Genomic DNA, 14,953 nt, shown 5'->3' with positions numbered 1-14,953 from the left:
CAGAAGGTGTGACTCATGTCTAAGATTAAAATATTTTTTTTCTATGTACTTTTTCTTTGCCACAGTGGCAACAGTGTTTAACCTTAATGCATGATAATCCTCCATATGACATGAACAAGTATATGCTGCATTTCTAATGTTTCAGACAAATATAGAGCACCTAAATCCTAGCAGCTTCCTAAAACCCTTGGAGATTCAAACTACTATTTTCCATGCTTCAGCTAGAGTTATGCTAGAGTATGTTTGGTCTACATAGCCAGCCTTACAAGATGGAGGTGAAAGAGGTGCACGGGAATGACATTTATTGTTGATACATACATTGTTGGAAAAGTACTGATAAGCCTAAAAGTTACAGTAAAAGGACAGGAGGTTGGGGGAAGAAGCTTAATGAAGACAGTTTTTTCCTTACATCATACCAGCTTCTCAACTGGAATAAATTAATGTAACACCATTGAAATCAACAGATATATATCAATTCATATCATTTGAGAATTTGGCAGGTTCTTTTAATTGTTGTAAATGAGCCTGTAAAATAAATCAGGCATTTTGGTCTCATTCTTTTCCTCTATCCTGTCCCAGTACCTGTAGAGCTCTGTATTTAGCTACTTTACCTCTACGTTACATAGTCCAGCTATAGTGTAAAAGTGATAAATTAAATGGCTCCAGAGAAAAACACAAATAAATGCGGGGACTTTGAAACATCCAAGAACCCACAGCAGAAATCAGGTGTGCATGTGGGTCTTATTTTGTGTAGTGTGAGATAACAGATCTCAAGCTGCAGAAGTAAACTGTGACTGCCAGGTTCCTGTGCAGAGCATGAGGCACTGTGACTGTTGTCAGTGTTTCCTGTGCAGGGTGGTCTTTTCCAAATGAAAAAGAAGCTACCAAAAAATGAATGTTTAAAAAAAAAAATACAAAACCAAAAAAGGAAGGAAAAAAGGAATAAAGGAATGAATGTTAGGGGATTAAGTATAAGAAGAAATTGTGTTGTCCATCAAATGAAATATTCCCGTTTGCATTCGCTCACTGTGTTCTGCAAGTCAATGTCAGCTTTAAAGGAGCTCTCAAGGTTTTCTGGGTATTCCTTCTCCTTTTTCTGGCTATTTCGATGTGCTTGTTTGTGCTGATAGAGGAATCTGCTCATGATAGCAATGATGCAAAAGATGATGAATATCACAACTGCTATCACACCTGAGGAAAAAAGGAAAGATAGTGTAAAAACCAAAACCAAAATCCCAGTTACCTCAAAAATACATTACTAATGCCCAACAGCTAGTGGTTACGATAGATCAGTTCATCTCAGTCTGTAAAAAGTCATATGCCTCTTATCACACTCTCCCTGGTAGTTTTTATTTCTATTTTGCCACCTTAAGTAAGATTTAAAGCAGCAAGTATTGATGTAATTGACCTTCTAATTTCAGTCAAATTCTGTTTTCACTTGCAGTGAAGTTGGGTCAGTGTGTTTGTTTTTAAGAAACTAGATCTGTATGCTCATACAAATTCCTGCTCTGTCCTATTTTCTTCTGTGTTATCTCTTGAAACCTGGCATGAGCCTTGTACACTTTGGTTTATAGCTTCTAGATATTATCAAAGGCAGCTCCCTACAGGCCATCCTATAAAATAAATAAAGATAAATTGCATTCCAGGTTGTTAAAGGAAAATTAAAGCCATACATGAAGCTATGAGGACAACTTTCCCTAGTGTATGAATGTTTCCACATGACCTAGTGAGTTCCCCTACACCAGGTTGCAAAGAGAGAAAAAAAGAAATACATGATTTGTGCGTCCCATGTTGAGACTCTCATCAGAGTGGCATGCAAAACAATCAATAGTTAGCTGCATCTTAGATCACAGAGGTCATCTGTCCAACTTCCCTGCTCAAGCAGGCAGGCAGACACAGAAGACTGAGGTTTTTGATGATCCATAATGCCTTTTCTTGGGTGATATCCAACATCATGTGCTGCCACTATTGCCTTCATCTATAATGCAGGTGCCTGTCTAGGCAGCTTGATACAGATATGTACTAATAAATACAACAAATACTAGACTAGACCTGCTTTAGATTATGAAAGAAATTGAACTGGATTTTATGGGACCCAGATATAAAGTAGCCCAGATGCTTGCCTTGACAGAATTAATTTTTTAGTTGTAATTTTAAAAATAAGTTACCTCCAATCACAGCTGAATCACTTCTGACTGCATTGGTGAGAGGCTCCCTTTCATCTGTCTTCCCAAAAGGATCTGCAGTTGGTTAAACAAAACAGTACTTATTTTCTGTATCAACTATACTCATTTTCTCTGTGGCTTAGACAGAAAAGTCCTCTTACCCTCATGAATTCTAATCTGTTTTCAAAAGATGTGATTTGGGGGATTGAAGAACTGAACCAGAGAGCTCTTTGAAAAATGAAGTGAGCTTGCAGGACAATTTTTTTCTACATCTTCAGAAGCAATGTCTGTTAAGGGTATATTTAAAAGGAGATAGAAAGGCTCTCTGTAACATCTGAAAGTCTTATCTCAGTTTATCAGTAGAATAACCAGAGACACATTTGAACTAAATAGCCCATTGGGATGTTTTCTCAGTCAGAGAGGTGTTTTTGGTGTGGTGTGGTTTGGTTTTTTGTGTGTGTCGTTTTTGTTGTTATTGTTTTGTTTGTTTTGTGTTTGTGTTGTGCTTTTTGTGTGTGTGTCTGTGTTGTTTTGGTGGGTTTTTTTGGTTTGTTTTTTTTTTTTTTTGATACCTAAGAAACACTATCAGAAAGAAGCAAAAGGAAGGAAGGCTAGACAGATGTAAACCTGACGTGTGTAGATGCGGATATACAAGCTGAATTCAATCCCATAAAGAGAAGCAGTCTCTTTTTGGGACAGCTTTTTGGAAGGCAATTTGTTCTCTCCATGGCAGAAATGCAGTGGTCAAATTGGACTCAAAAGAAAGAGGGATCGGAAATAATTTCCTATATTAAAAAAGCTCCTCAATGTCAGAACATTCTTGTACTCTTAACTATAAATGACTGTTGAAACACTGGGCCAAGCAGTCTAAAATGTCAAATTCAGATCCAAACCTGAGAGGTCATGCCCTCTATGAAGTCAGCGGAGTTGTGGGCAGTGCACCTACTTTAGTCCCGCATGTTTCAGAAAATGCTGTTTCCTACTGCTAGTTGAATCCAGCTTTTTTGCACCTTCACATTTTTCCTTTCAGCTCACCCTCTTCTTTGATGAAGTTCCTATTGGTGTTTCTCTCCTTTACAAGCCTCCAGGCTATCATACAGAGGATGTATGTGGGAGTTATGGATGAGTGTCTGCTCTATAGGATACTCCTTTGCCAAACAGATACTTCTGATGCAAGAGGTGGAAGCCTGAGAAATTTGGTCTTACAAGCTTCATTGTAATTGAACATCCTTGCCCTAGCATCTGACTCAGCTGTATTTTGGTATCTCACTGCTCAAGAAGATGGGTTTTTTTAATCGAAACAAGCAACAATTTCTAATGTGTGTATCAGCAGATGCTGAGTTCGTAATGATGGTGGCTTTGGGCTGTTTACATTCTTAAAGGGGACACTTTTTCCTTATTCTTTACAAAACTGATACCATCCCTCAATATGTGCAAGAAGGCATCAGCCTCAAAAAGGCTTTCATGTTTTAACAGATGCAACTCTACTGCTAGTTTTAGGAATGGAAGTATTTCTCCTCAAATACAGCTGTACTGAAAAGTCAGCACTCCCCATGGCTGCAGTTCTTCGAGCTACAGGCATGAAAGGGATTTCTGGGTCCAGCTGAACATCTCCAGTATATACGTTATCAATGTAAATGGCAATTGCTATTGAGAGATTTGGACACTCAGGTTGAGACCTATTTACAAGAGGCCCGTTGCTTGGATATTGGGTGCCTATAGTGATGTTGCCAAGAAACAAATAGTCATGGCAATGCTTCGTCTCATTTACTGCATTTGTGGGACTAGGAATGAGGATAAAAGTTGTTGTTTTACACAGATAGCATCATAGAAAAGGTTAGGTTGGAAGAGAAATCTGGAGGTTATATAGCTTAATCTCAAGCCTTTGAGTTCAAAGCAGGGCTAAATTCAAAGTTAGATCAAGGTGACATAATTTTGCACATCATAGGTAGGTTTCTCTTTATTTTTCAGCATCTCAGTGTTAGTTACATAAATCAAAACTAGTATGTTAGGCTCTTTTTATTTAGCAAAACAGAGGAAAAGAACCTACAGATACTTTATACCTAAGATGTCTGTTAAAGATGGACAGCGTGATTAGCATTTTCCTTTCCACAACCTAGAAGAGGTCAGTAATAATTGTTTTAGACTCAAGATGGTTTAACTTTCAGATACTGGAATTTAGGTGAGAGATTTTCTACTGCAGTCCCCAGCTGGTGACAGTAAAATCAGTTACAATAAAAATTCACATCTGTTGAACATCAGTTCTCCTGTACTAGAGAAAAATCTGCAGCTGATATCTGGTGCATGGTATTAGTCAAATAGAGTCATAAAAAACCATCAACTATGTATGGAAAAAAGCATGACATTACATTTCTACCTTAAAAATTATCTAAGATGTTATTCATGCCTAAAATATTATGTAAGATCTGACGCTAAATGCTATTAAAGCTCCATTAATTTTTGGTGACCGTTACCAGAATTTAAGCACTGAGAGGAAACCAGAACAAATGTTGGAGATAAATTTCAGAAAGAAGGCAAACAGACATGGGCCTTAAGAATTGTATTTTGCCTGAGAAATAAAATCAGGATATAAAGAGAGGAGGGCTTGTTACAGAGGGGCAGATGACATTTGACAGCAGAACCATCTCAAGTGGCAACACAATAAACCCTGAAGTCAAGGAGAAGCAATCCTGTGTCTCATTTGAGACCATAACAGGACATCCTCCTTTTGGATAAAACTGATGCCCATCACAGTTTGAATCACTGAAGCTGGAAGCATCCCCACGGTTGGATGTCCCCTCTGGAAATCATCTAGTCCAATACTCCACTCAAATCAGGGTCTATTACAGCAAGTTTCTCAAGGCTGTATCCATTTGGGTTTTGAATATATCCAACAATACAGACTTTACAACCTCTCTGGGCCTCCTGCCACCTTTGCTAGATTTCCTGCTCATTGGGATGGACTGTTCTTGATCTTGAAATAACACGTCCAGCACAACTAGCACAGTGAGACAGCGACCTGCACTGTTTAAGTTGCCTTTCGGAAGCAAAATTTTTCTGTGTAGTTTCTGTCTTAGAAAAGTCTTTGGCATTTTTGCTTTAAATGCATGAAAACCTGCTCTTCAGCTGGGGTATAGAGACAGCTCAAGACTCCACCATTCACACAGCTGAACCTGCTCTGGCATTTACAGTATCTTTATATATAAATATATATATATAAACATAATAGCATAGTAAAAGTCCATTATCTCTATGCCATCAATGCAGAGTTCAAAATAGCAAAACCTCAGCAAGGAAGAAGGTGATTTGCAGATCTTTGTTAAATATCAAAACCACAGTAAGTCACCTTTCATTTTGTGTTTTCTCACCAGAAAGGGTATGGATAACAGAGCTGTGAGCAAATGGATTTTATTCTATATTTGTCTGCTAGGAAGCATTCTTGAAGACAACAAGTATTCCTCTCTGAAGGAAAGAGCTTCAACTGTTTTCATGTTATAAATACAGAAAGCTTTTTTCACACATTTAAGGACAGATTTCCTAGGGGGCTTTTTTGTTGTGTCTGTACATTAGAAAATTGAGAGAGACATGCACAGTCAACTTTGTAGTTCTATTTTTCTTCTCATACACTCAATAATGATAAATTTGGAACCGATGAATTGAGATATGAGCAGTAAATTTGAAAGTTAATCCTTAACTCCGTTTTCCTTTTATTTCTTAAAATGTGTCCTTTCCATGTATAACTGTAATTCTCAAGTACATCTATACAAAGTATAATGTGCTACAAATTGGAATTTTTTTTAACAAGAATCTGCCACCCAGTGCTCTTGCTATAGCACATAAAGACATGAAGTCTTCAGAACTAACTTGTTCTAAAGGTCTTATTCAGGCTTTAATCAAATCCAGTGTGAATGGTGAGGCAGTAGTGTCAGTTAATTTATCATATTGAGAGGAAATAGTACTTTAAAGCACAGAATGGCAAAGACAGGCATGAGCTTTTATAATAATTCTGCATTTCTGATGTAACAGTGCTTAACCTCGACAATAGAGTGCAACTGATTGTAAGTTTAAATATTTGGAGTCCAAAGATGCTACAATCTGCTCTGTGTTCTGTCCTGCAATTGTGAACCTCAGGTTTTACCACTTTCTAAACTGTTCAGAAAAATTAGATCATCGAGGTGACAGATCACAGGGCAAGGAGTTCATATTTTCAGTATCATTGCCCATTCGGTATTTCCAAGACACATTTCTTCTGTGTCAGAGCAGACAACTTAGATGACTCTGGTCAGTGAGGAGAAGGTTGAGGTGTGGGGACAAGCACACGCACCAGCAGCCTCTCTCCACAGAGGAATCAGCAGCCCTGTTCCTTATGCAGAATGCTAATAGCATGATTTGTTTTGTGCTGAAAATCTTATGGAAATGGGGATTTGATGCAAGTACAAACATCAAAGGAATCATATTATGATGTAAGCCAGCACTCTATTAGTTATCAGTGGCTTCATAGGTCAAGGGGTAAAAAGTAGCCCTTAATTTGCACCCCCTTCTTGTCATTAAGAATTCTGCCACACCCACTGGTGACTAAAGCAGCAACTTGATTGCCCCTGATCCTGGCAACAACATTTCCAGCTGCTCTGAGATTACTTCTCTGCATACAAATTCACATATGCAAAATACTTAAAACTCCCAGAGGACAGCTTCAGGATTGCAAAAGAGAGATGAACTTTTGGGATCATCATACTGGTATGGCTCAATTAGTGCTCCTTGCATTTAGCCTGAGAGAATAAAGCGCAAGCATTCAATGGAAGTCACGCACATGTGTCGAGAGGTTTGTACAAGATGTTTTTGTTTGTTTCTGCTAGGGTGGGAACGAATTTGACTTGTTTGTTGTAAGACTCTTATTGCTTCATCACCAGTGGGATATGGAATGTCTGTAACATTCATGTTCTCCTTTGAGATCAGCAGCACTGGAGATGTCTAGAGTGGACAGGAATGAGAAATAGATCCATAACCATACTTGCAATGCTGTTTCCACTATGGCTTTTGGACTTTTTGGTTTGTTCTAGGCACGTTTTAGGCAATCCAGGAACTTAGTCTGAAAACTCAGTTACATTACAAGGACTTTTAAAGGGGCCATGGCTAATCCTAATGCCCATCTTCAACACTCCTGATTCTGAGGGAAAAGACAGCTTTCCAGTTCTAATATTTATAATATCTCAGTTGCATTACAGCAAGGAAGGAAACCTCACTCTGCAGCATCATTTAAAGTCCCCATTTCCCTCTTGGCAGGATGTACCTGATGAGGAATATATTGCAGTTACTGTGTTCACGTCAGCTTCCATGATGGATGCACAGCTGGATTCAGTCAAGGAGCCTTTGACAGTCACGGGAGCCACGCTGGGATGGCGTAAGGCAGCTTTCAAGGGAGCAATGTGGTTGTACTGAACAGAGGACATGCAGCCAGTGAAACCGTAGGCATTTGCTTTTGAGACTTCAGGGTCCAGTGTCAAACTATCTGCAGTACAAAAGAAAAACACTCTGTTATCTGTTTTAGGAAAGCATCTAAAAATAAAAATAATTTTTTTTGCCTTAACCACCTCTTCTCTTCATCCAATCTCAACTGTTCAGCAGTCTTCAAGTTCCCCCTGGCCTGCCCCATTAGTTTCCCATCCCCAGTCCTTCCTCTGCAACACTACTTACATTGAATCAAGTTGGCTTGGACATGAAAGCCTGCATTGCACTTCCTCATCCATTTTCTCTACTGTTTGGACACAACCTAACAAATCACAGGTGCTAACCACGGCAAAAACAACAGTAAAAATATACAGTAAAACCAGCAACATTGAATATCACAGGATCCTGGGGATGATGCACTTTATCTTTTTTCCATCCCTTAGTATCATTTTCACAGATACAGACCGTATCTTCAAGGCATTCTACCTCCTCCACTATTTTAACGAAGGACTCTGCTCTCTATTGCCTATTACACAATGCTTCATGTTGCTGAATATCGAATGGCTGGCAAATATAAGCTTCCACCCTTCTTCCAGAGTTAATTTTTCAACTTCCTTTTCCAATACACCCAATGAAGTTACTATATTTTTATGAACAGATTTGCTAGGAATCCTTTTAGTTATGAGCCAGTCTCTCACTCTGCTAGCCCTATTCCATTAATATTAAAAAAAAAAAAGTATCCCACCTTTTATCTAAATCAAACCCAATATCTCCATGTTCTTTTCCAGCCTGAAGATGAGGTAGACCAGTTAATTTATCTGTTGGTCTGTGTTCATTTAAAGTTCACAAAGAGAAATCCAATTCAAAGGTGTCTTTTATTTAGTTCCAAATGTTTTAATATCAAAGATTGTTCGGGAAAATCAGTGAAGGACAGTGAAACCACCTTTTCTTTCCTCCAAGCTCTCATTTATTTACTTTCCAGAAATTGAAATTTATACTGCTCAGAGGTCTGTAACATGATGTGCCTTATATCTAGGTCAATCAAACAAGAAAAAAAAAGGCACAAATGCACACATCTATGGTATCAAAAGTTATTGAAAGTCTTAAAATTTACCTGCTAATGAAAAAACAAACAAACAAAAAACTTCTAGCATTGTAAGTTTTGGAAATGCTTTCTCTTGAAGCACTTGGAAATACTACTCTTGAGAGAGTAAGATGATAAACTTCAAAATATGGTCCAATTTTTCCACTATCATCCATATACAATGATTTTGCAAACTCTCAGACAAAAGGTTTTAGTAAAAAAAGATGTTCTCTTATGAATGACATTGCTACTTGAATTATGTAAAATTCCTTTACATATAAGAAAATACAGAGAAATCTCAAAACTAGCTGAAATCAAACATTATTTTGGTGCTCAAGATCTGTGACTGTTACATCATAAAGTCAGAGGGAATTAGCTCAGAAAAATTTCTAATTATGTTTGAATGTCTTCATGGAAGTATAATGTGGAAGAGTTTGGCTGTTTCTCAGCAAAGCAAGGTGGGGTGTGAGCTTCGTCTCCAATGGGTCTCACAGGAGAGATGCTCAGTCTGTAGAACTGCCATGGAGACAGTCCCTGGGCTGAGAGTAACTGCAAGAATGAAAGATGGGAAAAGAAATGGGGAGGCTTTGTGACTTGGAAAAACTGTGGTTTTACAGAGGTTCACATTTGCTCTTCTCAAAGTGTGTAGGAATTGGCTGCTTTCAGGTTTTTAATGAGATTTTGGCAGGGGTGTTATAAAACAGACAAATAATTCTTTCCAAGTTTCTGCAAGACGGCTTATATAAACCTGAAAGACTGATTTACAGTACTTGCCATCTTTGTTGAATTTATAAAACCCTTTGTAAACATTTCTACTCTCAGCCTTTCCTGTTTTCTTAGCTCTGACACAAAAGGTGGATTTGTTGGTATCTTTTAGACATCAGGCAAACTAAATTGCTCTGTTCTGCCCCAATGTGCAAAAGGTAAAGCCTAAGAAATAATGAATTCCTTTTTCATGCTACAGTAGTTTGAAAAGTCTGAGACACAGTACTTTTGAAAGCTTTTTTTAAAAGTCAAATTAAGGGCCAATTCCAGGAGTCTTTTGTCAAAGTAAGCTTTGCATGAATGAGAACTAGGAGATTTATTGTTGAAAGGCTTTGAAATTTGAAAAAAAAAAAAAAAGAAATCAAAGAACTAAACAAAACCAACCCCAGAGTCCTCTGGTAAAAATCCCACGTGCACAGATACAGTTTGGCTTATAATATGGCTTTAGATGCATGCCTTAAGTCTTTCAGAAAGTGGGGCTTTCACTGTTCTCAACAAGAGACTTTCATAACTTGAATGTGAACAACTTGTGCTGCCCTCTGAATTTTTGAGTGGGTAACATAAATCTGTGATTATGACTTAGTTCCTTCTGTGAAAAGCTTATTAAAGGCTGCTCTGTCACTTGAAGTCTTTAAATCACAATAAAATGTTTTTTCCAAAAGATATTTTCACTACATGACACAGTGCTCTGTGAGAAACGCAGCTCGATGAAGTTCCAAGGTCTGTGTTGAAATAAGGTTGTATAAAACACCAGTGGCCTTCCTCTGGCCTGGTTACACTGTGAATCTTTCCATGCATTTGATGGACCTGGAATAATCACACTGGATTGCTGGTGGCAGCTTGCTTTGATATTCTGACATTTTAGCATTACATTTCTGTTCTTGGTACTGAACAGTGAATTACTTTGGATGGTTTCTACATGAGGGGCAAGAAGGAAATATTTTTCAGGTTTTGAGTAATTTAACTGTTCATTCTCTACAACCTAAGTTTACCCATACTTTTAGGAAGCAATTTTTAAGCTTTGTCTGCTGAGTAGTGCATAAGTTGGTCTGGCTTCTTGCTGGATCCTTTATCTGCTCCCTGGAAGCTGCCTGCAATGTCACAGCTCAGTAAGTTTACTGTTGCTTCTGCTTTCCCGTTTTCCATGTATTTGCAATGGCTTCCATGATAATGAGGATTAAGTCTAACATGTATTTTTATTTTTGAAACTTCATTGATTGTATCAACATAACTTCTCAGCTGATTCATTTCTATTCACCAAAACAGACATCCTGTTCCACTGCTGTTTCTCTGTGCACATCTGCCATATACGACACACTTGTTTTAAGATCCTAAATAAATAAAACATTTTTAAGTCCTAATGTCTCAGTAATGGGGAATTAATTTTCATCATAAATAGAATTCTGCTGGAGTTCTTTTTGGACCAAGCATTAAGCTGTTCAAGAAGGTATCAGGAAATTGACATGTAAATGATAATTAATATGACAGGTAATTGTAATCAAAGAGAAATCAAATGTGTTATTAGTGTGTAAAGAAACTGACGTAAAGGACCTCCTTTCTAAAGCTAACACTGTGGTCATAAACATTATCCAATGTATTTTTGTTCTTTTTTCTTTTTATAAACATGAATTTCATATCAGAAACTTAAATCTGAGCCCAAAGTTAACTTGTGTGCTCATTTACATCCAGCAAGGCCCATTATGCATTTCCTTAATCAAAATCTATTTTTGTCAGTGAGTGCAGACATAGTCTGTTTTAAATGTCTATGCCCCAAATTAATTAATTAACCTAAGTGAATTGCTGGTAGAAGTGCAAAGGACAATTTACTCTGTGTGCTGAAGCACTGGTTGTCTTTTTTTTTGAGACTGAGAAACAGAGGGATGATTTTTGTGGTAGTTAAAATTGTAGCCATCACCTCATTTTGCCAAGGTGCTGAACAGTACTGGCAAGATTACTTCCTGGACATTGTCAATAGATTTGGAGTCCACGACCTTGAATCAAAAGACTCCTGTAGTCTCCACACTGCACCTGTTTCAGAAGAGTTGACTACCATGTACTGTGCAGTTACCTCAAAAAATAGGCTGCTGCATCCTTCAACAATGTCAGTACACATTGCTGATACTAGTTATTAATTTAGAAAGGGTAGAAAGCGTATCATGGATTAGACTTGAAACAACAAAAAGACATTTTTGGTATCATCTCATTTCCTGATGTGACCCTGCCCCAAAGGCAGCTTAGTGAACAACACAGGAATTTTTCCTGGTTAAAACCATTGAGCTCAACCCATTTTGCTCTTCCTCAAGAGAAGGATGAATGTGAACAGGAGACAGGCTCCAGTCATTCAGTGTGCCTCCAAGACAGTTCTGAAAAAGCAAGGGACAACAAGATCAAAGCTAGTTTTTCTCACAAGTTTTCCCAGGAATGAGCAGAACATGCCAGGATTTGCTTGATAGCAATTGAACATTTCATGCCAAGTGTAACATTTGAGAATTTTTGTTTCATTAGGCTTAACAGAGATAATTTCAGACATGCATTTAGTGTGTTTTCTTAAAGACAGTTTGTCATCTAAAATGAAGCACTGCTTAGAGTTGCAATGTGAAATTTGTTATATGTCACAATTTTTGACATTTGAATCCTAATCTGTCACAACACAGCCACCCTATGTGATTCTGCATGGGCTCAAAATATAATCTATAAAAAGAACAAAATGTGGAAGAATATGGAGAGACTATGTGCAAAAGAATACATGCTTATCTCAGGAGCAGACGGTTAAAATCAACTCAAGCAGCAAGAAATTCAGACTACAAATAAAATTCCTGGGTACAAGTAGGTGACCTTAGACACTTACGTAGGCCATATTATCATCAATAAAATGGGGGTTTAAGCATGGTGTTATGATCATACAGTAAATGATATTGCTGAGGAAAAAGTCTGAATAGATTTGGTCTCCTTTTGATAGAGATGATGGCTTTACCGGCTTAGACTTTGGAGAGCTTGAAGTGCTTGGGATAGTCAAACTTTGCTTATTTTAACTGCTGCCATCTTGGTCCCAAATGCCTCTCTTTTTATCATAAGCAGCCATTTCCATTCTCTTAATGCTTTACTAGGCTGCTAGGAGGAAAAACTGTGACTTTTAAAGGTGCCTTATAACACATCCAAGAGATCTTTTCCCAGGGTGTGGTCCTTCTAAGAAATAGGTATTTAGTGCAGTAAAGAGCTATGTGGTGACCAGAAGATTCCAACCAATATATCTTGCAGTCATTGCTGTATTGTTTAAACTGCTAGATCACAATATTCTGAGACTGTGACTTCAAATTTCTTGAGCAAATTGTGATCTTTTGAACTTAAAAGGGGAAGACTTTCCACCAAAAAAAATGGACTTAAGTATTTTCCACAGAAACTGTCTAAAAGGAGATGCTCTGTGATCTCTTCAGTATATAGGTTCCATTTTCCTCTTGTGAACTTTAATATGAAAAGCTATCATAGAAATCATAATAATTGTACTGCATCTACATAATAATATTAATAAAATTACTTTCCAGATAAACTTTCTTCTATGTACACTTGATATCAAAGCTGAATGATTCAGTGTAAGGACTCCTAAAACTTTACAGTGTTTTAACTCAGACTTTTAGAGATAAAACATATCATGATCATGTGCTAGACTACAGTGTTCTTCTCATTGCCAGTGTGAGAAGGTCTGGTAATTCAACACTTTGAACACACAACTAGATTAGGTTAACGTTACTAGATGCTAAAGAAATCTGCACAGCCTTTTTTCTTCAGAATACTCCTGAATCCCTTTCAATGCTACCTTTTTACTCTGGTATCCCTACATAGCTAGTACATTAAACTGCTCAGAAGCAAATATGCAGACAATGAGATTCACTCCTCTTCATCAGTGATTATTTTTCCAGGGACTAAAATGGTGAAAGATTAAGACATGTTGGGGCACAGTAAGAAGTTTTCAAAGAATCATTAAGGCCAACCCCAAAACAAGTAAATTAAATTTTCCATTGGGATAGCACCTTTTTTTTAGACAAGACCTAAACATATGCAAATTTGTCTCTGAGATCAGAGAATTACAGAATAATTTAAGTTGAAAGACACCTCTGAAGGTCATGTAGTTCAATCCCTTTTTAAAAGTGGAGCCAGCTTCATAGTTAGGTCAGATTGCCAATAGAACTCATGTGGTTAAATACAGCAGTATGATCTCTGCAAGGAGTACTTAAAGTAAATGAACTGGGACTCTGGTTAAGATTTCACTAAGGTTTTACCATAAACTCTATGACCTAACTGGGGCCTGAATCCAGTACTCACTAAAGTCCATGGAAAAACTCCCATTGATACTGATGAGCTTTGGATAGATCCTTTTGTGTCTTGCCTTTATATTTGTGAAGTAAAAATGACAACAAACTACACGACAATATTTCTCTATTGCTGTTGGATACTGTGAGGATGAATTCAACAGTCTTGGCTACTTGAATGCTGCTTCTTTTTACTCTCTTGCTTCAAAGCCACACTTACATTTAGATTGATCTTCCTAAGGCAGCTATATGGCCCCATTACTGTGGATCTGAACAGCTCACAGCCTTTAATGCTTTTACCCTGCCAGCACCTCTCTCATGTAGGGATGTTCTATTATCCATGCTTTACTGATAGAGAACAGAGATAGTAATGCTCAGACTGGTTCTAGTGGGAATAAAATGCCTGCTTACCATTATATCTGCACATAAATGGCTTGCCCAAGGTCATTCAAGCAGTCTGTAGCAGAGCAAGCATCTCTATGTTTTGAATTCCAGTTGAGCCCCCCCTGCCTTTAACGGAGGGTTTTTTTCCTATAATTCAGAGCTGGGTGTAGGGCAGCCATTGGAAAATATAGCAGATTTGAGAAGCAGAAAAATAAAATATCAGAGTTTAAGTACCTTTTGACTAAAGGAAGTATAATTGGGCTGGGGGGTAGGAAGCACTATTATTTAAAAACTGGACACTGTATAGAAGCGCACTTTTCAAGAGTTCCAGCTGTGCTTATAAGAAAATCCAGTGAGGAAGAGGTTTTAATCTTTTATGATGTCCTGCTGGAAGCTCATTGAGATTTCTCAGACAGTGGGAATTGAATGGTGGAATTGAGAAAGAAGGTGGTATAATCATCTGGTTAAGAAGACAGCATCAGGCTATTAGAGCAGGCAAATGAACAGTAGTGTGGTAGGAGAGGAGAAACAATTTTTCAGAAGAGTATAGCACAGGTAATATAGAACACATAGAACAGAGGTTTTCTATATGGTTCTGTTTCAGTGGACACATAAATGGCATCACATGCCTCTGGAAGTTTATGCTTTGCTAAGAGGATAACAATGACAAGGGAAAAATTAGAGGATATTGGTTTAGGTCACCAGTATTCACCTTCTGGTGAATCATTAAAAGAAGCTATAGTTGATGTTTTACACACATAGTATAAATAATGAATGGACATATTTATGTAATGCTTGAT

General features: G+C 37.7%; 1 protein-coding gene across 4 annotated transcripts in view; it reads right to left on the bottom strand.

The window, feature by feature from the left end:
* Positions 1 to 281: 281 nt before the first annotated feature.
* Positions 282 to 14,953, bottom strand: part of CNTNAP5 (contactin associated protein family member 5) — a 272,016-nt gene continuing 257,344 nt past the window's right edge. For 3 of the 4 annotated variants that reach the window (XM_071810877.1, XM_065840744.2, XM_071810878.1), the window contains 3 exons: positions 7,456 to 7,674; positions 2,169 to 2,240; positions 282 to 1,191 (listed from right to left, as the gene is read on the bottom strand). In XM_071810877.1, the coding sequence (XP_071666978.1) occupies positions 995 to 1,191; positions 2,169 to 2,240; positions 7,456 to 7,674 (488 nt within the window). In that variant the 3' untranslated portion in view covers positions 282 to 994. The other variant, XM_065840745.2, reaches the window with a different exon arrangement.

The sequence above is a fragment of the Patagioenas fasciata genome, chromosome 7 (assembly GCF_037038585.1).
Source record: "Patagioenas fasciata isolate bPatFas1 chromosome 7, bPatFas1.hap1, whole genome shotgun sequence".
Taxonomy (NCBI): Eukaryota; Metazoa; Chordata; class Aves; order Columbiformes; family Columbidae; genus Patagioenas; species Patagioenas fasciata.
The sequence above is the reverse complement of the archived record's forward strand: the minus strand, read 5'-3'. Positions and strand labels throughout refer to the sequence as shown.